Here is a 27,827-nt window from a genome sequence, read left to right as displayed (position 1 = left end):
TTCCAACAACATCACTATGATTCGTGGCACGAGCAATATTATTAGAAAAGAAATAAAGTAAACTTGAGGATCACACTTCGTGAACTTGCCATTTACTGATTTCAATAATATATTAAGCCTCGTGTTTAATAGATTCATTAAGTGACATCTTCTCTCTGATAGCGTAAAAAAATTTACCTTTTGTAGCACGCATTTTGATAGACATATAGATAGATGGATGGATGAATATAAAATTTGATCCAATTTTATTGTCGTGCACCTGTATCAGTAAAAATAAAAACAACGAACAGCTGTGAGGTAGTCCAATTCCAGTTGAGCAGTAAATATGTGGGCTTTGAATTAAAAAGTTCTTAACTGTTATGTTACTGTACATGAAAGCTATATAAAGTGTATTCTGATAGGAAACCTTTTAAAATACAAGACCTACCAAACAAACCTGGGAGAATTGTTGCGATTTCTAAAAAGCAAATATACAAAAATGTAAGTTCTTTTTTTTATTGAAAAGCCAAAAAATTCAATTTCTTAAAATCAGGAGGGGGGAGAATTCGGATATGAATTTTAATTTAATAATATTTATCTTTTTACTGTTTTAATAAAGTTTATTTTAAGTGAATGATTATATTATCTTTAATTATGGATTTACATTTATTTATATCAATATTGCTATAAAATGTAAAATTCGAAAGTAAAAATTAAAGTTTTTATGAATAGTTTTAACACGTGAGCTTATGAAAAATAAACTTATCACTTGCGTATTAACTGTGGTTGTTTCAGAATAATGAAATATATAACCTTTTATTAGATTTGAAAATGAAACACTGCATTACAAATTCCATGAAATATTTAAGTCTAAAATTTATTTGCATATCTCAGTTTCATAACCTATAAAAAAATGGGGTTTATTTTTTGTACTTTTAGACAGTCAAAAAGAACTTATAAAGTAAAATATGCGACAACCGAGACATAAGCTCCTGCTTCTTCTGCTATTGACTTGCATTATGCTTGTTCTATTGAAGTTTGCAGTATTTATAAAGAAAGGAACATCTTCTGCATCTTATCAGGTATAGGTATTTACACTAATGTCAGAAGTTTTCTCGTTGTTTTTTTTATAGATTTCCTTTTTATTTTATTAACGTGTTTTACTTTTGAGAAAAATGTTTCCTTTTTAATGATCACTTTACTTCCGAGACTTAAAGCTAGTTCTTGTTTTTTAACATTTTGCGTGTGTCAACTGAAAATCTTTTATTTTTATAAAATGTCTATTTGTTTTTAAACAATGTATTAAGAGAGAAAGTGGGAAACACAATAAAATATACTACTCAGCAGACGTCTCTAACAGTTAGGGTTATGATGTTCTCCGGTGCACAGACTTTCAGCAGAGTAAACGTGAAGAATCCGCTAAACAGGGGGTCCTATGAATACTGATTTGTAAAACATGGCTTTCTCTCTCTATAAACTCTGACTGAGTTCATCGACAAGGAAAAGGTGAGCACACAAAATATGCCAAACAATAATATATTTCAAACCAAGTACAATACCATACCAAAACAAGGGTAAGTGTTTGTAATGGGGATTTGGAACAGGTAAAAGAGAGAATACTCTTTCAAAAGTTTAATGTGAGCCCCTCCCACGAACAACCGTACATAATCTTAACAATTCTCTCAAGAAGTCGGAGTATAACATGTCTTAAATATGAATCTATATCTAGATAACTGTACAAAATTTGCCTAACAATAATATATTTTAACCAAGTACAATACCATACCAAAACAAGGGTAAGTGTTTGTAATGGGGATTTGGAACAGGTAAAAGAGAGAATACTCTTTCAACAGTTTAATGTGAGCCCCTCCCACGAACAACCGTACACAATCTTAACAATTCTCTCAAGAAGTCGGAGTATAACATGTCTTAAATATGAATCTATATCTGGATAACTGTACAAAATCTGCCTAACAAGAGGAGAGCCTAAATTTAGAGCCGAAACACAATACAAACAAATCTAGGCTGCTCACTACATGCACCTCGCCCATGTGACATTAACTTCTCTCACTCTAACACAGGGGCGAGGAAGCCCTCGGGCATTACACGATTTGCCAACATCAACAACAAAAAGAACAGCTGTTTAGTTAAGGACATTATGAGTAAAGTCCTGGTGAAGAAAACATGCTTCATGACCAATTAGTCAATATAGTTCCGTGTGTAGCTAAAAGTAAGGAGACGTCATGTTGCTTACCTGAGTTACTTTCATCAACTAAATCAGAATGTACAAAAAAAATTAAATATGAAGTAAAAGGGAGAAGCAAACATACGGTACCAAATGTCTTCTCCTCATTTATTTTCTTGGCTACCCGCTTTTCCCATTTCTAAAATATCAACACAAAAAACGCAAAGTTCAATTGCGCTTTGCTCAAGAAAGCAAACGAACTCATCATTGTTCCAGTGAAATACATGCCCAACGATACAACGATATATCTAAGTAAAAACAACTTTACAATAAAACAAAACACTTTATGAAAGGTCGCCAATCCCCTTAAGATGAGGATAGTTAACGTTAACGCAAAACAAAACAACAATGCCCTTAAGTTGAGGATAGTTAACGTTAACACAAAACAAAACAACAATGCCCTTAAGATGAGGATAGTTAACGTTAACACAAAACAAAACAACAATGCCCTTAAGATGAGGATAGTTAACGTTAACGCAAAACAAAACAACAATGCCCTTAAGTTGAGGATAGTTAACGTTAACACAAAACAAAACAACAATCCCCTTAAGTTGAGGATAGTTAACGTTAACACAAAACAAAACAACAATCCCCTTAAGTTGAGGATAGTTAACGTTAACGCAAAACAAAACAACAATGCCCTTAAGTTGAGGATAGTTAACGTTAACACAAAACAAAACAACAATGCCCTTAAGATGAGGATAGTTAACGTTAACACAAAACAAAACAACAATGCCCTTTAAGAACGAAACATGTCGAAATACTCTTTAACAATCATGCAATTACAACTACACAATAATGATAAAAACTTTAAGAATGCACCACACTAACAGTGATCAATGCATAGTGCAATACATAAGAAAACGGCAAGAAAACACTTCAGAACATAGATGATGCATAACACAAAAACGAAAAAAAATTTTACCGTGAAAATACTACAAAATAAACTCCTTATCGTAGCTGAACATAAAATGATACGATACAGAGTTAATTCCTGTTAGATTACACACTTTAAGATAATCATATTCAAACGAAACATTGAACCAAATCTCTTTGTAAAATCAGTTCAAATCAGTCCAAATAACTCATACACACACACACACACACATATATATATACAACAGCATAAAGTAAAGCTCTCTACAATAAATAACAAAACTAATCATAATGAAAGATACATATACACATGTACAGAGAACATTATAAAAACTTCACATATACACAATACAACCTTTCAATCACGTGTATAAAACCAAAGCAAGAAACAAAACTTTATAGATATGGATAATACATAACATGGAAATATTTTAAAAGAATGAGAACGAAACGAAAACAAATTCCTTATTTCCATGCAAGTATTAGATAGGTCTGTTCAATAACAGCAGTATTGAAGGACATTTTAGAGAAATCTGAACTTGAAAACTCGACTGAGTTTTAAGCTGCGTCAGAAATAAAGAGACTGGATACGTTTGGAAAAATGTGAAAATAATCTATTTTTACGACACTACAAAAATACAGTGTGTGTGTGTTTGCAGAGACAAAGGGATGGTTGCATCTACTGGATCACTGAATGTATCGGCAGTTTTTGTTTCCTCAAGATAGATCTTTATGGGACTAGAGAATTTGGATATAACATAGGTATTGTCCGAGTGTATCATACTATATATATATATATTTTTGAAACACTTATGGAAAGGTGAAATTAACAGTTACTTCAACTGTTGCAACTATTTCACAGACTTGATCTCCATATAGTTTTATTTGTACCACTTTAATCAGATTTAGATAATAAGAATGGCTGTATGAAAACTGACGTGAAAAAGTCATGGCAACCATTGAGTCTTAAATTATAATTAATTAATATTTTATAGCAAGATTATCACTGAACAGCATTTTTCAAACATATACGAAACATTGTTTTTAAATCCCTCGCCAAAGACTGAAGAACCCATTTCCCCCCTACAAAAAAACCTAGTTATTCCAATGGATGTTTTTCTAAATGTTTTAAGATTTTCATGCAAACTCGGGGTACCAACCCAAAGATCTTTCATTTTCCAGAAAATTAGGCTGGTCAGGTTTCGAGAAAAGCTGAGAGATCAAGACAGACAGCCTGAAATATATCGTAGAGTGAAGCGAATGACAGAAATCTGTAAAAAATACAACATGAAAGGCGAATTTTCTTCTTACAAAGAACTTATTGGTGGTGAATTTCGCTATGTCGCCCTCGGGATAAGTAACGAACCTTTGCTGAGACTTCGAAGCAACCGGGACTACAAGATGGCAACGTGTGTTAACCTCAAGTCTGGAAGCAGTAGTGCTTTAGGCTTTTTATTCATAGTTCCAAATAATCGACATAAATATCCTCATGGTGATGTACACTTAAGAAGCAGAACACCCTATATTTGCCTCAGTTTTGAAGAATATAAAAATGGCTCATTTCCTGGCTTCTTGCTTTACATGTTTGTACGTCATCCTTTTACACGACTAGTGTCTTTCTATCGCGATCGCATTCTTTATCATTACAAACAGAACAACACCGAAAGAACATCAAACCTGCCAGATGTTCACAGTGAACTGACGCTTCCTATGAAATATTTAGAAGGAAAACCAATTACCTTTCGAGATTTTATACAGGTTGTGCTTCGTGCTGATTTTCACAAACCAGAGACATTTGATTTCCATTGGTTACCAATATGGATGGCGTGTGCACCTTGCCATATTCAGTACAACTTTATAGGAAAAGTGGAAACTATGTCTGATGATTTCAAATACCTAAGTTCACTCACAGGTCTCACAAATGAACTGGCAGAACGACCACAAGGTATATGGTTTCATCGCAGTGAAAGAAGCAATGTCACTTCTTCAAGTCTAACTCGTCAGTTTTTCTCAAATATTCCAAAGCAAGAAATTAAACAATTGTATGAGAAATACAAACTAGATTTTGAATTGTTTGATTATTCACTGAACGATGTTCTATGAATAAAAGTACAAGTAATTTGTGTGTATTTATGCTTTAGTTTTTAATTATACGTGTGCCTTTAATCGATTAATCCAGCAAGTACTAGTTATTGGTTACCAATGTGGATGACGTGTGCACCTTGCCATATTCAGTACAACTTTATAGGAAAAGGGGAAACTATGGCTGACGATTTGATATACCTAAGTTCACTCACAGGGCTCACGGCAGAGCTGGCAGAACGACCTGAAGTTATGTGGTTACATCAAAGTGGAAGAAATAATGCCAGTTCTTCAGCACTAACACGTCAAGTTTTCTCAAGTATTCCAAAGCACGAGATTGACCAACTGTATGATAAATACAAATTAGATTTTGAACTGTTTGATTACTCTCTGAACGATGTGTTATGAGTAGAAGTATATGTAATTTGTGTGTATTTTTTCAACCATCCGTTTGCCTTTGATATTATAATGAAACAGTCTAACAAATGTTATTGCCATGATCTCTTACGCACCAATACAACACGTTTCATCTTATGTTTTCTGCCCTACAAATAACCAAACGGCTTTATAACCAATCCGTATCACTGCTGTAAATAGATAATCAATATCTTCAACTTCCTTATACTACACTGTTGAAGTCTAATAGATTCGAGGATAGAAGACTATTTTATTTTAAGTTTTAATTACCAAAATTTCATTGACAGAAATATCATAAAATGTTAAGTGGCTAAATTTATTACTTTATATTTAAAAGGTTTTAAATATTATATATAAGTATTTCTCCAATAGTTCCTAATGATGTCTCTACATATGAAGATTTAGAGATTTATTACCAAATTGTTGTTAGTAAATATAAATATAAATCATATATAAAAAGATAATATCTTTATAACAAATCTTCGTTTCTAATAAGATATTTTAAAGGCTAAACGTGAAAATAAATATAGATTATAAGAAACAAAAATATGGTGAAACAGAAAGAAACTTCAACATAAATAATCTGTAGAACTTTGCTAGAGGTTTGGTTCACTATATTTCTAAAACTATTAAGGTAGCATATCTGAAGAACATGTATTACGTTTCGTCACTGTATGATATGATGGATTATCATGTTAATAAAGTTTTTCTCTTTGTTTTGCAATTCATTCAAAGCAAATAGTGTAGCATTATCCAGAATTTAACAATATGACAAAGTATTACCACAAATTATCAGTGAACTGTTCAGGCCTATTAAGAACAGACCCGTTGATATAAGAGAGTATTTTTGTTGACAAACTGGTAATGACCTTTGCTACCATCAGAGAAGTTTCTAGAGAAACTCTGGTATTATTTCATAGTTCTGATTGAAGATAATTTGAATTTGGCATTTACTTGTAGAAACATATCTTATTTCCAAAATCACCATTTAAGTTCATTTTTATACATCGTTTTCTTCTTATTTTTATTATGTTGTTGTTTCAGCCCTGACATTAATAATTCTATATATATAATGCACAAAAAATATGTGTGTACGTCAGTTTGTCCGTTATCTAGCTACTCCTAGGTCACTGGGCCAATCTCAACCAAAGTTTGTAGGAGGATAATATGGAACAAAAGGCATGTTAATTGTATTCACAACTCTCTCCACCCCTATCATTCCGGTTATTGAGCATTTGTTATCTTTAACGTAAGTTAACGTTAACAATATTCATAGATGGCGCCACATCCTTACACCAAAAAATAAAACAACGATTAAATTTTCAATAAAACAACATATACACAGTGTGAGGAAGGGCACACAAACGTCAAATATATCTCAGAGAGTGCAATATCACTCTTTATAGAAGAATGCAATGAAAAAAATGGCCGCCACTATTGCAATAATATATAAACTCAGCTGAAGTTTCTAATCTAACAGCCACCAAAAATCTGATATGACCCGTGACCTTTCAACTTTGGCCCGTAAGACACTTCTGCGGACAATGACTGTAAATTAATTAATAACGTGAAAAACTGTGGAAGGACATTAAGAGCTGAGTGTTGAAAGCGGTTAACACAAAGCACCCCTACAGCCACTATTTTTCCACTACCGCCTCCTTCAAAATCACAGTGCTTCGAGTATATATATATATATATATATATATATATATTGAGTAGTTAAAGCTTATACAAAACTTTTGGTAAGGTAATAATGAATACAGTAATAATATGCAATGTTGTAAATAAATTGTATGAAAGTTAGGATTTTTGTGTTATTTCTCATAGCATCCACTCCCACATTTTTTATACCTTGTGTAATTGCTTGTGTCTCCTGTTCAGCTACTTGTGTCCCTTTATAAATATATGGTTGTGCGACTTTTATGGTCAAATTGCTAGGCTTGTGTATGTTAAAACTGTCATCAGTTTTAACGTGGAAGGGTGCTATTCAGAGGTATGGATCACAAGGTTTGAATTACATCATTTTTGTCGGCTTCTATCGTGTTTTTCACTGGTTCTTCACAATTTCAAGCATGAGGGTGACTGTAGTAGGTTGGTCAAAGCGTCTCTTTAATAAAAAGTATTTCCTATCAATTACGCAAGTAGTAGTAGTCTCATTCTGACATCAGTACAATCTGTACAGGACCTCGAAAGCATTTGTTTTAAGGCTCCGAGTAAATGCACTTTATCATTCACATAATAATTAAAAGTGCATTAAAGTGTAGTGATACAACTAAATTAAAGAACGGTTTTAAGCCTTACAAGTCTTCAGATTTACCACTGATTTAAATTCATTAAGGTTATCTGTAATGGACTTCTCTTTATTTTTAATAAGTAATCTAAAAGAACCAACCTAAAGACAAAAGACCTTATATCAATTCGAAGTGGACTATTTTCTCCATAACTTAGATTTTCAGCGGCGTTATACTCAAAAGTATACGTTGAAAATCACGACTATATAAACTTTCATTTCATTCTACGCAGCGTGCATCAAGAATTTAAAATAAAAAAAAAGAGAGGAGACGATTTTAATTATTTCTTTGTTTGAATCATCTTCTGATGGAAAACAATTTAATTTTAAAATGATCTTTACAACAACTTGTATTTATTTTAATAACGTAATTTGAATTTTATCAATATGCTACATAAATTTCATACAATTTTGATGAGTAACACCTTTAATTTAATTTGTTTTCTTTATATTCAAATTTCAAGTAACTTTTGCTTATAAATTAAATGTTGTTGTTCTTTTAATGTAAAGCTACACAGTGGAATATCCGTGCTCTGTCGGGCCCGGCATGGCCAGGTGGTTAGGGTGCTTGACTCGCAATCTGAGGGTCGCGGGTTCGAATCTCTGCTCCACAAAACATGATCGCCCTTTAAGCCGTGGAGACGTTATAATGTGACAGCCACTGCCACTATCCGTTGGTAAGAGAGTAGCCTAAAAGTTGGCGGTGGGTGGTGATGACTAGCTGTCTTCCCTCTAGTTTTTCACTGGTAAATTAGGAACGTTTAGCTTTGCACGAAATTCCATATAAACCAAACCGTGCTCTGTCCACCACGAAGAATCAAGTCCCGGATGTTAGTGCTGTAAGTCTGAAAATTTAATGCTAGCTAATAATAGTGCTAGAATAAATAAGAATAGTATTGTTACGTATCTGCTTGTTTCTTTGTTTCCGGTAGAATTTTTTTTCCCGAGGATCTTCAGCGATACAAGTCATTTCTTGTTTAAATCAGTTTATTCTTCCTTGATACAAGCTTTTAATACACAGAAGTTCCACAATCAGTACTTTTCTCATCACTTTAAACTTAACAACTTTTATAATACACGCTATAAATCACAGCGATTCACAATCTCGATAACTTCGCTCTCGACGAGTGCAAAACACACTCTTTACGGCTCACTAGCTCCAAACTAAGAATCATAAATTACACGGAACTCAAAGTAGCTACTGCTCTCTTTTCATTCATCTATCCTGGCTTTCTCTGCCAGGTTTATATACTAAAGAAGAGGGCATCTCGAACACACGAGGACTTCCCCGAACATTCAAGAAACTTATCACGCACGCCCACCAGCGACAGCAGCGTCACGTGACTTCCGCTGTCGTAACAGTATGCTATATTTGGGACTCGTTAGAAATTTAGAAAGATAATTCCCATTTGTTTCTTAGCTTTGGGTGTTTTTGCTGAAAAAATTATTCGAATAAATCATTTTAACTTGTGGTGAATTAGAAAAACTGGAATTCTTTGAGTAGCTTTATCAGTTAGTTGTTGATATAAATGTTGATTTTTCGGCTTATATCTGTTATTGTCACATAAAAATGAAACGTAAATAGGCAGATTTTTCTTTACACAGAATGTTAGGTTGATTAAAACAGAATATTAACTGCAGGTGAACAACCTAAATAAAGTCTGGATTTCTCTATAACCTTTCCTGTCAGTATATTACCTGTCACAGTACACGCCGACTGTCTTCAGAAATTGAGACCATCTTAAAGTTTAATGAGATAGTATAAATAAGACCTAATTTATGTTGTTTTATTAAAAAATATTTGTGTATCACCAATTATTATGCATTTTGATCGTTGTAAGAACGAATAAGAAGTCTTGTCGTTACGTGTATGCATAAAATATTCTGTATTTCTATTCGTTTTTATTTTATCAATCATTGCAATTTTGTTTCTTATTAGGATATATGGGATTTAGTAGGAACTGTATTATAAACAGAGCTGTGTGTTTATACAAAGACAATGCATGTCCCTTCAATAACATTTGTATAATTCGATTGTACTATGTTCCAAATGGAGGATTGGATATGTCAGAGATGGTGTCTTAATGTCCACAATAAAGACATAATCCCAACCATGTTATCATAATTCTACCTGAAAAATGTGGGATAGATTTATTAAACAAAATACTTACTCCAATACAGGTTTATAACACACTCGAAAAAGGTAATACAACCACAATTTAAGCGCATGCAGAAGAGGAATACATGCATATTCACCACTCAGTTAGTATTTTTACCAAGTTTGATAAATTAGTCCATTTAAAATAGAATACTTCGTAATCTATACTATAAAACTTACAAGTACCAAAGTTGTAACTTTCAATAGAAATGATAGAAGACAAATCAGTAAGTCAATATATACATTCTTGCAAAATTTAATCTATGCTCATAGAATGACGTGTAGGTCATTGACGGTGTAAGATATTTACAGTTAGGATCGCTATTCAGAAGAAGAGACAAATGGTTGCGAAGGGCTTCATTCCCGTTACTCTCTTATTTTCAGTTTTATTAGATTGATGTTTTTGTAGATAGGTTGATTTTTATAATTTTTATTAAGCTCATTTTTATTGATTTCGTATATTGTATAATCTCTAATTTAATTTTCACTTGTTTTTTGGCTATTTACATTATTTAAAACATTTAAAACTATGGTGTGTGCTTTAATTGTTTGAGTTGAGCAAGTAAGTAAAAAGTTTAACTATTTGAAACATGTTGAAACAACAATAAGCACAAAAGCAATATTTAATAAAAAATATACACTGATAAAATTTCTAGCTTCTTAATTGTTATTGAAATGCTTACCCTGTCATTGGTTGTTTAAAAACATGTTCAGTCACCATTGCATCTTCTACCCACGATTCATCTCTTTTTGTGTATTCGTTCTGAAGATTGAACATTCTTATTTTTATCTTTTTTTTCTGAAATCGCAGAAAACAGGATTTCTTTTCTTTCCTGATATTATGAAAAATATGTAAAACAAAAATAATAACAAAGAAAGATTAATTTAGAAAACTTTAGTATAAATAAAGTAATAATCCTTAGAATCAATAAGAACTAAAGGATTAATTAAAATAAAAATTAATAGAAATATTTAAACAAAATTGAAATACAAAATAGAGTAATGAGAAAAATTTAGAAAACCTAAAATTATGGAACTAACAAAACTGGACAATAATAAAATTAAAAAATAACTAAAGAAAAGAATAGTAAAAATTCTAACTGAAATAAAAAATAAAGATATTAAAAATACAAATTCAATAATTATAAAATAATTAAAATAAGAAGAAAGTCAACTTATTTCAATATTCAAGAACAAAAGTGGATAATAATAAATATATAAAAGCATAAAAATAAAAAATAACTAAAATAGAATAATTAAAAAGAATGAAAATTTTAAAAATAATTCTTTCGAAATTAAAGAATGGTAGATTTAATTTTTATTAAAAATTACTTTATATACTGCTACATTTTAAATGTCGCTATGAGACAGGCAGTTGTGTAATTTATAGGAAGAGCATGTGAAAATAAATCGTTATTTATTCATTTACCGTTAAGCAAGTAAATATGTTTAAAAAAGTTAATTTTTTAAAGATGATTTTGAATATATTTGCCCCCAGTGGTACAGCGGTACGTCTGCGGACTTACAACGCTAGAAACCGGGTTTCGATACCCGTGGTAGTCAGAGCACAGATAGCCCATTGTGTAGCTTTGTGCATAATTACAAACAAACAAACTTAAATATGTTTAATAATTTATCCCTAAATGAACACATACATATATATATATAAAGTAATTTGTACACTTTGTTTTTAATTTGCGAGATATTAATAGATCAAGAATTCTTAAAGTAACTTTACCACTTGGATATTGTTATAAATTATGATTATTTTATTGTCATAATAATTGAAGTAATAATAATAAAGAAAAAGGTGAAAAAAAAAGATTTGGTGAAACTAATAATAACTAAGTTTGTATGACACGTTCAACGTATATTAAGTAAGCTTTCAATCTCCTTTTTTTTTTTGGAACAGTCTTCAGACTAGCCGATATGTAATAAGAACAGAATGTTTAGAAATCTTGCACATAGATAACGTATTTACAAAAATATTAAATACATCGGGCTGAACTCTAAAGAACCAGGATTTAACCATATTTGTTCATGACAGCCAAAATAAAAGTTATTCATTTTATCAGTATGAGAAGATGACATGTTAAATTCTTTTTTCGTTGAACCATTTACAACCTTATCTTCTTAGAATAGCTTCTTGGAGTACAATTTTCGTGAATAATAACGTCATACAAAAACTCACTATAAAACAGTAGCCAATATAACTGACAAATATAAATGAGTCAGGAACTGTAAATTCATTACTTGTTAATTGTTTCAAAACTGGAAGTAAAAATTTCGATGTTTGTAACTGTGTGATCTAATCTCTGACAAGATCAGTCTCAAGGAATGATAAGCTTTGGGGACCTTTGGAAGGCCATACATTACATCTGGTAATGATTCACAAGAATATACATAGTTGGTCGTGTTGTCTTTTTTTTTTTTGTTTATCTCTATCTAAAAAAGTGTTGAACTCATACATTCCTTTTGAGCAGTGATATATGATATCATATATCATATATTAGGGTATATGAACCGAGAAGTTTAAAATTAGAATGAAAGTTAGAATGGTGTTCATTTTTTCAAGATAGTCTGTTTCATCAAACAAAATGGCTCATTTTCCTTTTTCTTGACGAATTATAGCTACATTGGAATGATACAAAAGTAATTAACGAATGAGTTAAACTATATAACTGTCTTTGTAAAATCTGGTTCGCAGTTGCTGAACTTGGTAATAAGATTAACCATGTTTCTGTCTGTTTGTTTGTAATTAAGCACAAAGCTACACAATGAAGAATCTTTGCTCTGCCCATCACGGGTATCGAAACCCGGATTCTAGCGTTGGAAGTCCGCAGACATACCGCTGTGACACTGGGAGGCTGTTTCTGTCAGTGTTTCTATTTAAATCCTCCCAGTAAGTGTGTTTTTTTATGGTAGACTATAGTGTTATGTAAATGAAAATTCCACAATTGGAAATCAAGAAACTAAGGAATAATATTTTGATGTTTGATTTCTGTATTTATAGATATAAGCAAAAAGTCATAAATGAATATGATTTTTACCACGTAGAAGAAATGCCATATTATCAAAACGTTATTAATAGAATACATTTCCAGTTGTTAATTGGCCATTCCCCAGAGATCTATTTCTCATGAAACTGCGACAGTCAGGATGATATGAAGGAATCCGCTCGCAGACCTTCGAAAAGGAACGGATATTGGATTGTCTAATTAACTTCAATTTACTGTCTCATACCCAAATCCACCGTCGGTAATTTGCTTAAAAAAACCAATAACCACTAGAGTCGAGTCGTTAATATAGAATATTACTCCAAATGCGCAACAAATGACCACTCCTCAGTGTACATGTAAATTTGAAAAATAACTACAGATCTGACATTTAATCCATCACCCAGACCTTATTTGGGAGTTTCGGACTGCAGACTATTTACTCTGTGTTAGGAATTCCCTGTTGCTAGGTTTCTCAACAGGTTGGATCTCATAGGCCATTCATCACAACCATAAATATAAGGCATCAACTTTTTTAGCACTTTGTGATTCTGACTAAAGGCGATGCTAAACCATCATTTAGAACAAATAATCTCATTTTATTGTTTTGGACGTATGGGTTTGGATTTGATAGAAACCTGGAATACACTTTGGATATATTACCGTGTCATTCCAATCATTAAGAGTGGTGGAGGTGGTAGCCTTGAAAGGTCTAATTTTCAAAAAGACTTAGATTATTAAGTTTCTTGTGTTGTGATTTATCTGTTGTTATTTTTTATCTGACGTGTTTTTATTCATATATTTCGGGAGTGTTTAACTAATTATACTACTTTCTAAATTATGTAAGCAGCCTTTAGACTATTCTCTATTTAAAAAGCGTTGTATTGTCATTTTGTAAGAATGCACATACAGAGATAGACTTGTGTAAAAGATGAATTCATAATTGCAAATTTAGCATTCCACAAATAATGAGCCTTCCAGTGGCACAGCGGTATGTCTGCGGGCTTACAACGCTAGAAACCGGGTTTCGATACCCGTGGTGGGCAGAGCACAGATAGCCCTTGTGTAGCTTTGTGCATAATTAAGAAAAAGAACAAAAACAAATAACAAACAAAAATATACAGCATTCTTTGTCTATAAAACTATCGTGAAAACCTAAACATACAATATTTTTAAACTGAACATTTAAATGATATAAAAATGGCTACATACTGAACTAAATGAATAACAGTAAAACTATAATATTCGAGCTAATTCAGCAATATTCAACGGAAAAGCTATTTACAACGGACTGTACCTTAATAACCAAGTTAAAGCGTATTTATTTACAAATAGTATGTAAGACACGCTTGACTTTCAGAAACAAATCTTTATATTTTCAGAACTTATATTTGGAATCTTCCCGATAAAAAGAAATTTATGGACATTCAATAACAATAAAAAATTTTTACACGCATTCGAAAAGTTTTAGATATTTCTTTATTAAATAAAGTTAATAAAACTTTAAAATATTTTAAATGCTAATCAAATGCATAGATAATGTGTTTAACATAATTTATACAAACTCCCCTACTCTCTATAAAAGGTAATTTCGAAAAGAGAGTAAACTACAATTCATAAAAACACTGGTAGTTGAGTTGCATTGCTCAAAAGAGTTAGAAGTGGGAATTCTTCAGTAGCATAAATATTTATTGAATGCAAATAATTAATATAATCTGTCCAAGTGCATAGCTGCTACTTAAATACTGAAAGTTTACGTAAGGTTATTTATGTATTGTTATCTTCTACCGCAGTGTGTATTTTCTTTTACTAAAGCCAGTGATTAAGATATATACTATAGGATAATTTTTCGTAGTATCTGTTAGCTAATGATAAATCTAAGTCTCAACATTACAACATCGGTAATAAGACATATTCAAGGAAAGTATGGAAATATGGGTTTTCTTGAAGCTGAAAGTTGTCTAGCATATTTCGGATTGAACTGTAAGAATAATTTGTTTCTACTTCTTGAAAAAAAATAAGTTGGTTTCAGTTGACCAAACTTACAAAGACTCTGCTTTGGCTAACTGGAAGTTAGAGCGAGCGTGGTCAGGATGCTGGACTATAGACCTGGGGGTCCTGAGTTCGTGTCCCGTTATTGAAAAAACTCTCCTTAGGGTCCGTAGGTCGTTACGATGAAATCTCAGTTTCGGTCAAACAAGAGTAGTCTAATAGTATATGTTGGGTGTTGTTGACTAGCTGACTTCCCTCTAGCGTATTAGTTCAAAATTAAGGACTGTAAATGCAGATATCCCTTGTGTAACTTTGATCGAACCAAACTATACCAAAATCTCACTATTCGATTAGAGTAATCCAAGAGTTGGCGGTGAGTGCTGTTTTCTAACTGCCTTCCCTCTAGTCTATCAGTTCGATATGAGTGACGGCTAACGCACATAGCCCTCGTATTCAACTTTGGGTGAATGTCCAAAAACATATTGGAGTGCTCAAAACAAAACAAAAAATACACGAGAAAAATAGCAGTATTCAAATAATTGTGGATTCTTTAAGTGTCTTGTTACAGTTTTGTTTGTCACATGAAATTTCAAAACTCATCATGACATATGACAGATAAGTTATTCTTTTATCTGAAAGGTTCGATTTTATCACTAGACCTCTTCTTTTCTACAAACGCCGTATGGGACATACAAAAATATAAAACAAATGATAAATAAATCAGAATAATTACATTAAATTTAATACCTGATAGACAAATCGTAAAACTACAGCTACTCGATACTAGAAAGGCCAAAAGCAAACTTTATTTTTTTACTTTACCTTCTCTGCTATTATTCAGCTACCTTCTTTTGACCTATGTTCCTTATTATCCCCATTTTTGAGTAAATGTTATGATTCAAATTTCATAGTTTTATACTAAACTTCTTACACTATGTTAAAACACCTATTGAAGGGCGAGTTGGATTGTTCGTTATATAATAAACTCCTTTCAATTTAAAATGATGAAGTTGTTTTTTTAATTTTATGTCCCTCTTTTTTTTCTTATCGGAAATGCCCCCCAGTGGCACAGCGGTATGTCTGCGGACTTACAACGCTAGAATCCTTGTTTCGATACCTGTAGTGAGCAGAGCACAGATAGCCCATTGTGTAGCTTTGTGCTTAATTTCAAACAAACAAACTTATCGGAAATACCATTTTTCTTATTATACATGTTCTTCACTTTCTTTCTTTCTAATCACATACACTTCACTAAAGTAGTTTTCAAAGACGTTCTTTTATATAAGGTATTTTTGGTCATTGATGAAAGAAGACTTTATCAAATGAGTACGTAGTTCTCTGTCTTCAATATATTATGAGGTTAACAGTATCTTGTTTTAAAATTAAGATTAATCAATTGGTTTGGTTTGTTATGAATTTCGCGCAAAGCTACACGAGGGCTATCTGCGCTAGCCGTCCCTAATTTAGCAGCGTAAGACTAGAGGGAAGGCAGCTAGTCATCAACATCCACCGCCAACTCTTGGGCTACTCTTTTACCAACGAATCGTGGGATTAACCGTTACGTTATAACGCCCCCACGGCTGAAAGGGCGAGCACGTTTGGTGGGATTCGAACCTGCGACTCGCAGATTGTGAGCCGAGCGCCCTAACCACCTGGCCATGCCGGGCTTAGATTAGTCAAAACATTCTAATTAATAAAAGCATAAAAAATGTTCCCAAAAGCTTGGTTTAAAACAAGATGCTTCTAAGTTTTTAATTTAATTATCCACTTCAGACATTCAGTTTGGGTGAATTCATATGCAGAGTTTAACTAGTTGTTATCCAAACTTTATTAATGGATTAACAATAATGAAAACATGCCCTAGATTACAATCGAACACTAATGTAACACAAATTAAACACACATCAAAAATTAACACTGTTGCCGAATTCGAATAGCAAACAAAACAGAAGTGAGGAACACAGCAGTTTATCGAATAAAGTTCATCTTGTTTTCTCATTGGTTGAAACATACATAACTAATATTTTTGACAGAAATTCATTTGATAAGCAAGAAAGTTGCCAATCTAAAACTACAACAAAAAAGGAATTCAATTTAGATAAATCGAGCATCTGAATAAGATAGTATGAAACCGTGTTTTAACTGTTCATAAAATGACAGGTATATTCATTTTAATCTTCGCTAAAAATCCATTTTTTTCTAAATGTTTTCATCGGTAATCATGGATATCTGAGGACATTGCTGACGTCAATTTGGCGGAATTTGGTCTCATTTACTGTGTTAAAAGCACGAGCTTATTGTTAAATATTACACGACTTCCTATTTTTTATTACGATAGTCTATACAACTGTTGTTGAAACTGTTGACGTAAGAGACAGATGTTCCCATGGCAACTGTTACTCTTAGATTTTTTTTTACACACTGTGAAACAACAATCGTCACGGTCGTGGTAACCTTTTTTTCTTTTTTTTTTGTAAAAAGTTGCTCCAGATAACAAATATGCATGATCTTCTGACACAGTGATGTTTTCTCTTACGATACGATAAAGGCCAATAAAAGTAATACTAATGAAATCAATACTATGTTACAAGTGAAACGATAAAAATGGAAATATGATTTTATCACAAAAATAAAAATATAAAACAACGCTTAATTTCTAGGGCAAAACAAAGTACCGGGTTTCTATTAACAGGTGGGGCTGAAATAGTAACTAGTTGATTACGTTGTCAAATATAAATTAACAATACAATCAAGGCTTATAACGCTAAAAACAGGATTTCGATACCCGTGGTGGGCACAACACAGATTACCCATTATGTAGCTTTGTTCTTAATAACAAAGAAACAAAATATCTGCCTTTAAATGGCTGGAGACGGCTTGAATGGGCAATGAAGAAAAACTTTAATATAATGACAAAACCTTGTCGAAACGTTGTACATTTGCTGTTATGTTAAACTTATATTAAAGTTTTTTTCATTACCCATTCAAGCCGTCTCCAGCCATTATTAGTCTCAAAGTGGGTTCCTCTTCATCGAATCTGTCTTTAAATTAAAACAAAATCTCAAAAAGGTTATGGATCTCAGATTTTGAACTTATAAGCTAAATGGAAAAAAGCTTGTGAAAAGCATCCACCGCCAACTCTGGGAATGTTCCAGTCCAATAGAACAAAGGGGTTTGGCCCAATACTTTCATAGTGCACCCACGACCCTAAAGCGCGAGCGCCATTTTGCGATAATGGGTCACGAACTTAGGATCATTCCCCTATAATGTTTTTCTAATATAACGTAGAACAACGAATACTGTCTACAGATTTACGAAAAAAAAAGTAAAGCGTTACATTAATGTACTTCTTTTTCTGTACAGACAGTGAATCGTATAATTTATAACTCAGGAATATTTAGTTTATTTAGAATTCTCGGTAAAAAATGTATATATTACTTGGTTTCATTCCATTAAAGTCTGTTTAGCTGAACAACGAATACGAATTTTATGGTGAACAGCACAAAATATTTCGTGTTTATATTTTTTCTTTCTTCAAGTTGAATTCAGGTGTATTTTTTTTCTTTTTACTGTTCACATTCAGTTCAGTGATAGACTGTCAGTGAATTACTTTCAGCTTAACAGGTTTTGACGTGTATGAAAGACCAAAAATTAAAGTTTTACCAATGTACGTCTTCTTTCGGTTTCCCTCTAAGAAAGAAAATAGAACATGTCACGCGCAATGTTACTATGGATATTTTACAAGTATTGAAGAAATTTATCACATTAGACTACTAACTGATCGTTGTTTTTTCATGTTATTAAGCAATACTTTGATTAGTCTCGTTAAATCATTTATTACGTACATTTTAGTCACATCGCAAAACGGGATTTGATAGTTTTAGACCTTCTGTTACCTACAGTATCTATCTACTAACAGCGATTTGATAGTTTTAGACCTTCTGTTACCTACAGTATCTATCTACTAACAGGGATTTGATAGTTTTAGACCTTCTGTTACATACAGTATCTATCTACTAACAGGGATTTGATAGTTTTAGACCTTCTGTTACCTACAGTATCTATCTACTAACAACGTCTAATCTTTATCGTACTGTAGTAATAGCTTATCATAATCTACACTTGATGTTCCCTTGTTGTAAATGTCTTCCCGAACTGGGCCGGTTGCGGCGTAATTGTTAGCATGCCAGACTTTGGATCCGAGGTTGATGGTTCGCGTCCCGCTGTTGCAAAAAATCATGCTCTGCACTTTGGTGCTGCGAATTATTTATAAGAGTAACGGTCTAATCTCACTATTCGCTAAAAGTAGCCCAAGAGTTGGCAGTGGACTCTGTTAACTATCTGCCTTTCCCCTTGTTTATCAGTTCAAAACAAAGAACTTCTAGCGTAGATAAACATTATATTGCTTAGCGCGAATATCGCAAACAACATCTTCTCGAATCCATTGGATATTAAAGAAATCACTTTCCCAAATACATTAAACTAAAATGTGAAGTGCAGTCGTTACTTCCTTTACCAAAGTAACTATATATATAACTCTAAACTATCGGGATTTCTTAAAATCCGTGATTGATTTAACTATATATATATAATGGCTCTTATGCAGAAGCAGACAGCCGTTAAAGTTGAATATTATCAATGTGATTTCTTTTTTTTAAGCTCGCTTAAGTGTAATGACAAATATAAAAACAATTTTGTTAAACTAAAAAAAAATCTCGGATTTGGATTTATTTCAAACTTAATAAGTGTCGAACTAAAAGACGAAATCACTGAAAATGAAGGAAATAGAACGAAAAATTAATGACTATAAAGTATCAACGTTCAATTCTTTAAACTTTTCCGAAATTTCCTTGGGCGTTATAATATTGGGCGTTCCCTATCTAAAAATCCCCCAATATCAATGATTTCCATGGAAAGCTGCTTAAAGTTTTGTTCAAAAGCTATGCCAATCATAACGCGCGTTTAACTTTTATTTAAATAGCCGCACCAATTATAAGCATCGTTTAATAATACAAATGAAGACCGTTGACAAAACACAAGACATTTTTATTTACAAGGTTCGAACGTTTCGGAATTATTTTTTTATTATTAGGCTTCGTTTTCCCCATCATAACTCCATAGGCATCATTTAATGTTTATAAAGCATTACAACTGCAATCACCAATTACAAGCATCGTTTGACGTTTAGTTAAATAGCCGCACCAATTACATACCGCAAGGTAACGTTTGTTAAATAGCCGTACCAATTACAAGCCACATCTGATTTTTGTTAAATTTCCATACCAACCACAAGCATCGTTTTAGGTTTTAACTGTGTCAATAACAAATCGTGCTTAAGACAACAATTAAAATAAATGATTCAAGATCTGTGTGTCTATATTTATATATGACGACTTATAAGACGAAATAGGGTTCAATGTACTAAAACTATTAATTGAAATGCTTTTGTGTTTTATTTATTTTATTATTCATAACATTTTCTTCCACAAAGATACGTTGGTGTGTAATCGACCTTATTAAGGCCTCTAAACATCTGCCCCCTAGTGGCACAGCGGTATGTCTGCGGACTTACAACGGTAGAAACCGGGTTTCGATACCCGTGGTGGGCAGAGCACAGACAGCTCATTGTGTAGCTTTGTGCTTAACTTCAAACAAACAAAAACCTAAACATCTCTAGAACCTTATTCGACTTTGCTAGTCACAGCGGACAATCTTACTCATTCGAGAAAAACCAGGCAATGTGGGAACAATAAAACACATACACAAGTAACTAACTTAATAACAAGTAGGTCTGGTTAGGGCACTCGACTCACAATCTGCCACTCGCGAGCTCAAATCCTAGCACTGAACGTGCTCGCCCTTTCAGCCATTTCCACTTTATGTTGGTAGTCCAACAGTTGGCGGTAGGTGGTATTGATTAGCTGCCTTCCCTCTATTATAATTAAAGACGGCTAGAGCAGATAGCCCTTGAATCAATTTGCCTGAAATTCAATAAACAAACAAACAATAATCTCACATAGTTGTCACAATATAAACTCGTCAGTAAGTAAACGACTTAAGTCACGGCCAGTTTTCATCCACACTACTGTATCATTCAGAAACCTTTTGCATACAGCAGTAAGGCTTAGTTGTCTATATTTAATTACTGTGTGATACATAAACTTTTCTAAACCTTATCATTGGCAGTTTCGTCATCCATGTTTGCTATGTGGTTCTTATCAGGGTAATTCAAGGCGTTTTCCTAGGAAATTACACTTTGCTTAAAGAGTCCAAATTATAATTTGGTATACAAGAATTAAAGTAAATTGTCAACGAGAATGAACCAATTTGTGGAAGTTACGCCCTTACAGAGGTGATACCTGAATGGAACATCTCATAATTGCAAAACCATGTTCATATACCGAGAACAAGAATGGAACAAATGAACAAATAAACCATTATATTGGTACACGTCCTACAGTATGGATGCGTTTCTACGGAAATTATTTTGATAAAAACTAAAAATTAACGTTAGGTGGCATAAAGAAAAATATTATCAAATTGCTAGTTGTGGAATACAAATAGAAACAGGAAACGTGACAGTTTCAAAACTTTGCGCAATCATGGACAGAGACACCATAGGTGATCACTGAAAAACAGATAAAGGCGGTATGCACAACCCTTGGTAACAGCCTCTGAGAACGTTTTGTCTGGAAACATAGGAAAGGAGGAGGAGGGAGCAGGGCTATAGCAATAGGAGGTGGAAGGGGCGAATATGCCCAAGTTCACCGAGGCATGCTCCTGGCATAGACATAAATAAATAAATAGATGAGAGAAGCATTAGAATATTAGCTACTTCTTATAAGGAGGGCCCCTAATACCTCTCTGTTTCCGAGCCTCAAGATTTTTTGCTTCGGAGTTGAACAAGTAGCTGAAAAAAATTTAACAGAAGAGGTCATCCGTAGGGTGTATACGCAACAGGTGTCTGAATGTTTGCCCGAAACATTGCCTTACTTTTTTTATTGTAATTGGCAGCGGTCCAGCCATGCAGTTGAGTGACTAGTATTTGTACTAGGCACTCAAGTAGGTGTGAGCACACAAATGGGTGCTCAGTTACTATATAAAAATCTTTACGTTGTTCAGAATGTAACACGTAAATCTCTTTATTTACTCAGAGTGTAACACGTAAATCTCTTAATTAATGTAACATTTAAATCTCTTAATTTACTGAGAACGTAACATATAATTCTCTTTATTTACTCAGAATGTAACATGTAAATGTCTTTACGTTGCTCAGAATATAACATGTAAATCTCTATACATTGCTCAGAATGTAACACGTAAATCTCTTTATGTTGTTCAGAATATAACACGAAAATCTTGTTGACACAATAAAATATTAATTTTTTCTTAAAGTTTTTGAACTTCAAGTATTGATAGAAGAGACAAGGTAAAAAGTGGAATTTCTAATGATACTTGTCTGAAATTTTAATCACGAAAAAGTTAAATAAAAATGGCAAAAGCTTATAGTTTGATTTCAAACGTAATAATTTTTTTCAATATTCTAAAGCTCTTTCTCCTTTAATGTGAATATATCGGATTCTTCGAAACGACGTATTTTGCGTCAAACCTGTAAATTATTATATGAAAGATAAAACATGAATAATGTTTTGCGTTTCGCTGCGGCGGTTTGAGACCTTTCACCGACTTTCAGTTATTGAGCTGAAACTCCGGTTAAAGCGGAAACTAATGTGGAAGACCATCTAGAAAATAAACGTCTTCCGGTCTGCTCATACCTGCACTGCATTTCACGCTTATGTAATCTCTGTTATCTATATGTTCACAGAAATACGTTATTATATAGACTCAAAACCATTGTACGTTTTTGTTCTTGAAATAGTTTGTATCCAACAGAAAGTATATAAACAGACGAGGCATGTGTTTTGGAAATACTGACCGACTTCTTCCAGTGTATCGAGTAACAAGACAACAGCTTGTCTCTCCAGCGTATTTGAACCGTCAAGACTTAGCCTATACCAAATTTCTGAGCTTGTGAACCATGTAAGTTCGTTGTATATTATGTCTTGTTGTTAACATTCGCCCAGGTTTGTTAAAAGCAGCCTCTCTAAGTCTACACCTAAGTTTGTCTTAAATCTTACACTGTTGGTATTTCGATTAGATTTTTTTTTCAAAGATTGAACGATTGAGTTTTCTGAAATGTAAGTCAATAAATCACTTAAAGTAACATGTTTTTGACGAGTACACGTCTCAGGAGCTATTCCGATAATAAACAGCCAGGTCTGTTATAATTCGAAAAATTCCCTATTTTCCAGCAATTGGCCTACTTATGAACATCTGTTTGTGTTATGTTGGTTACAGTATCATGAAGAACCACTTTGAAATACCGTAAAATAGAGTAGCTTATAGACAGCAATAAAGTACTATTTTAGACTAGAAATGTATTAGAACTTGTAAGAAAACAGTGTAAAGATATCTTTATTGAAAAGTCAGATAAGCCAAAATAAAATACACAAATAACCTTCAAAATCACACTTATAGAAGGCTTAATTGTCCAGGCAGCATCGATGAATGGGAGGGTGAGGGGGGCACTACTCGATTCACTGCTAAGGGCTTGTTGTTGTTTTTTCAGATTTTAGCACAAATCTACATAAAGGTCTATCTGATAGACCGGAGGGAAGGTGGTTAGTCAAGAATAGTACCCACGACCCCCCAAAATAACAACAGGGCGCAAATTATGAATCTTTGGCATCACAGTCCGGGCACACTAATTTAGGCCACGCCCCCCTCTCTAAATGTAGCACAAGTCAGGTGACACTCCGTGTGAATATACTCCACGTTCATATTGATTCTGACTGTTACATTAATCCGACCAATAGTACAGTGCTTTCCATGTAGTTTTCCACGGTCAACTAGTCTAACAAGTCACATCCCATGCATTGTTTGCAACCACAGATTTCAGCGTAAATATTGCTGGGAAGGAAAACAAAAGGGTTAGAGAAGGAAGTGGATGATAAACTAAAGGAGTTTTTAGTTATCTGTGATTTCTTGACATGCATGTGTATAGGATAGTCTGTGAGGTAAATAGGGAGAAAATAATTAGATTATGCTAGCCAGGGGCACAGGTGAGGGATATAATTGACAGAGCAAAATATATAATAAAGGGAGCTAGCAGAGATGCAGTTTCTGTAGTGCATGTATGAGCTAATGATGTAAGGAAAGGTAGGTCAGGGGAGCTAATTAATACGAGGGGTTGATAAAGGCATTTATAGAAAAGGGCCATAATTTAATTGTGTGAGGGATACTGATGAGAATAATTGTGGTGATGAATTCATACGTAGGTTACTAGGGCTAAACGCTGGGCTTAGGTTAATATGTAAGGAGAAACAGATTGGCTGGTTCGACTTGTGAAATCTGTTTGATGGGAGCTGCTTCACATGGATGGTTTACATTTAAGTCGGGTAGTAGCTGATTTCTTTGCAAGGGCTGTTAATTCAGCAGTAAGGAAAGCTTTAAAGTAGGACTAGACAGCGGTGAGGGACAGGATAAACTAAATGCAAAAAAATAAGATGTAGAGAAAGTTTGGCAAAGGAAATGAGTATCGAAGTAGTTCTGAGGATAGGCTTAATTGTTACTATTGTAATGCTAGAAGTATAAGAAATAAAATAGATGACTAGAGGGCGCTGATAGGAAGGGAGAATTTTGATATAATGGAAATAACTGAAACATGGTTAAATGTACATGATTTTGATGACAGATATTTCTTTGAAATACAGGGTTATCGGTTATTTAATAGGGATTGAGTGCTAAAGGGGGGGGGACTAGCTTTATATGTAAAATGTGAGTTACATCCTATTGAAGTTCAAGATATCAAAGATAAATGCAAGGAGATTGAATCCATTTGGATTATATTAGTAGATATAAAAGGAAAAGAGTTTTAGTGGGAATTTGTTACAGACCATTGGATGATACTGATGAAATTAGAGAGAAACTTTACAGTGATATTAAGATTTCAGCTGTTAATGAGGTCATAATTATAGGTGAATATAATTTCAGGCATATAGATTTGGAAATGCTACAGTCAAACCATGAGGGAGAAAGGTTTTTCGAAACTGTTTAAAATGGTTTTCTTCACAGAAAATTAGGATATCAAAAAGGATGTATGAAAAAAACATTGGTTGAAAATGTAAATATTAACAGTAAGGATTTCTTTAAATACATTAAGGGTAAACAAAATGTTAAGATGGGAGTAGGATCCTTGAGAGATGATGAAGAAAGGCTTGTTTCTGATGATTATGAGATGGCTGAGTTATCAAATTACCTTTTTTTCAGTTTTTACTAATGAAGATTTAAGCAATATTTCTTATCTTGAACAGTTGGTAGATGGAAACAAGATCGACCTGGATACTGTCACAAGTTGGGCACTTTGCTCTTTTTGATTTACATCAGTGACATAGATGAGGGAATGGTTAATAAATTACTTAAATTTGCTTATAATATTAAGATCCTGGGTGTTGCTAACTGTGGAGAGGCTGCTTCTGCTTTACAAAATTATTTAAATCATTTAGTGAGTTGAGCAAATAAATGGCAGATAGGTTTTAATTATAATAGATGCAAAATAATGTATGTAGGTTATCATAATTTGAATTATAACTATAATTTGGGTAGAAATAACCTTAACAGTGCCATGAAAGAAAGGGGTCTTGTTGTAATGGTTGATCCGTCTTTTAAGCCATCCAAGCAATGTGCTGTTGCTAGTGGTAGGACAAATGGGATTTTAGGTTTTATCTACAAAAAACATTGAGTATAAATCTAAAGAGGTTATAATTTCATTGTATAGATCACTGATTAGACCACATTTGGAGTATTTTGTTCAGTCTTGGGCTTCTTATCTTAGGAGGGACATTGAATTGTTGAGGGTTCAGAAGAGGGCTACTAGAATAAAGCCTGGAATGGAAGGGTTGTCATATAAGGAAAGGTTAAAATCTCTGAAATCGTTTTCTCTTGAAAAAGTACGAGTTAGACGAGATCTGATTGAAGTGTTTAAGATTGTAAAGGGACTAATAGTGTTGATGCATCATTTTATAATTATCATTTATAATTATCAAATAACACTCACGCTCCTTCTCGTGGGATCAAAGGTCCCTTCATGCTTCACAGAGGCCTCAATGTACCAATCAAGCTCCTTTGTTATCTCAATTACTTCTACGACTACCTCAAGAGGGTTCTGTTCCCGAAAATAAAACCATTAGGGCAAACGGCTGTGTGTCACGTTCGATCCTACTAGCTTGTGAGTAGGGGTATAAATACAGTTTCAAACTTAATGTCCTTTGGATTTCAAGGTGTCCAGAAATACAAAATCCGATACCAGTTTCGAGTTTAGCAACCCTGAAAACCTATTTCTAAGCCCCAATCATGGTTGGGTGACCTTCCAGGTACATTTTAACCCCTCCTCCCTGGTAGGGTGAGAGTAACACAAGAGTGGGCACTATTAACTAATTCCCTCTAATCCATCAGTCGAAAATTCAGGATGGCTAGTGTAGCTTTGCGTGAATGTCTACAAACAAACCTAAGCCTACCATACATCTCAAATAAGTAAAACCTCTAACAAATATTTAAGTACTTTTGTCACATACGTTAGGATTAATAATTTACATCGTTCATTATGATAAAGTCCATAAATTCCAATTCTGATACACCGTTAAACTCTTTATTGGAATATTTGCTGATGCCTTATTTGATTTGGTAGTATATCATTTGGCCAAGAAAAATTATTTTGGTGTAAAATAACAGTGGAAAGGGTAGATACAGAAGGCTGAGTACTTTATATTAAAACGAATTTGAATATTCAAATCAGCAACTTATATTAAAACCACAACCAATATAAAGTCGTGGTGGATGGATGTAATGTATCACAACTACATTATGATAATGTTTGGTGTTACTTGGTTAGTGAGATGCCACCTAAAATTGATCGCTTTTGGGAAGAGTATGTAACAAACCTTACTGACGGATTATATTCATACACTTAGGTCATAAAGATGTGTTCAGATAGGGGATTTAGCATTGTCAATACAGAGATATCCCTTGCACTTAATAGTACTGGAAATCAAATAATTATAAACAAACGTGAGATATCACGACCATTTAGAAAAAGACCTGCAACAAATTGTACCCAAAGCGTGGTAAGCAAAATATGGCGTCTTGTAACAGGTAAGAATCCCCAAACAAAATAGTCAGTGGATAGAGTAGTCCACGTGTCCCAGACAACAGTAGGCAACAAAATAATCAAGAAGAATCTCTGGAAAAGTGGCACAAGCTGCTTCCATAGCATATCAATTCAACCTCCACACACCTCAAGCAGCTGGAAAATGGAACAGTACTCACGGTTTTCCGTTCGAAAAATAACGGTCGACAAACAGAGGTCCTACGGAAACCATCGTCCTCGTATACGGTTTTATAGAAAGATAATAGGGAGGAGTGGTTTGATTTGGACATGACAGCCTTATGATGAAGCATTTTACAATAGGAATGTGATTATTGTCAAGGTGCGCGGTCGTCAGATAAACCATGACTTGACATGGTGATATGGTGAGTTACAAAGTCGTTTTGATATAACGCATTCAACCTCTGTATATACTTTATCTTTCAAGGTGAACATCTACTGCGTTTTATCTGATGAATCATAAAATGTTTTTAGTAAAATATATTTCAATGATTTTAACTTTAACAGTTTTCGATAAGACAGTTTAACTTTAACAGTTTTCAATAAGACAGTTTAACTTTAACAGTTTT

General features: G+C 33.3%; 1 protein-coding gene and 1 long non-coding RNA gene across 2 annotated transcripts in view; both read left to right on the top strand.

Moving 5' to 3' along the window:
• Positions 1 to 4,207: 4,207 nt before the first annotated feature.
• On the top strand, positions 4,208 to 5,203 carry LOC106458678 (carbohydrate sulfotransferase 11-like). Its single transcript, XM_013918211.1, has one exon. It carries the CDS (start codon positions 4,208 to 4,210, stop codon positions 5,201 to 5,203), a length of 996 nt encoding a protein of 331 aa, XP_013773665.1.
• Positions 5,204 to 22,982: 17,779 nt separating this feature from the next.
• The window catches only part of LOC106458679, a 21,076-nt gene continuing 16,231 nt past the window's right edge, over positions 22,983 to 27,827 (top strand). Inside the window, exon 1 of the long non-coding RNA XR_001290787.2 lies at positions 22,983 to 23,075. This is a non-coding gene — a long non-coding RNA (uncharacterized LOC106458679). The remainder of the gene's footprint in view (positions 23,076 to 27,827) is intronic.

This window comes from Limulus polyphemus, unplaced genomic scaffold (genome assembly GCF_000517525.1).
Source record: "Limulus polyphemus unplaced genomic scaffold, Limulus_polyphemus-2.1.2 Scaffold500, whole genome shotgun sequence".
In the NCBI taxonomy this organism is placed as follows: Eukaryota; Metazoa; Arthropoda; class Merostomata; order Xiphosura; family Limulidae; genus Limulus; species Limulus polyphemus.
Note: the sequence above shows the minus strand (reverse complement) of the source record. Positions and strands in the feature narration are given on the sequence as shown.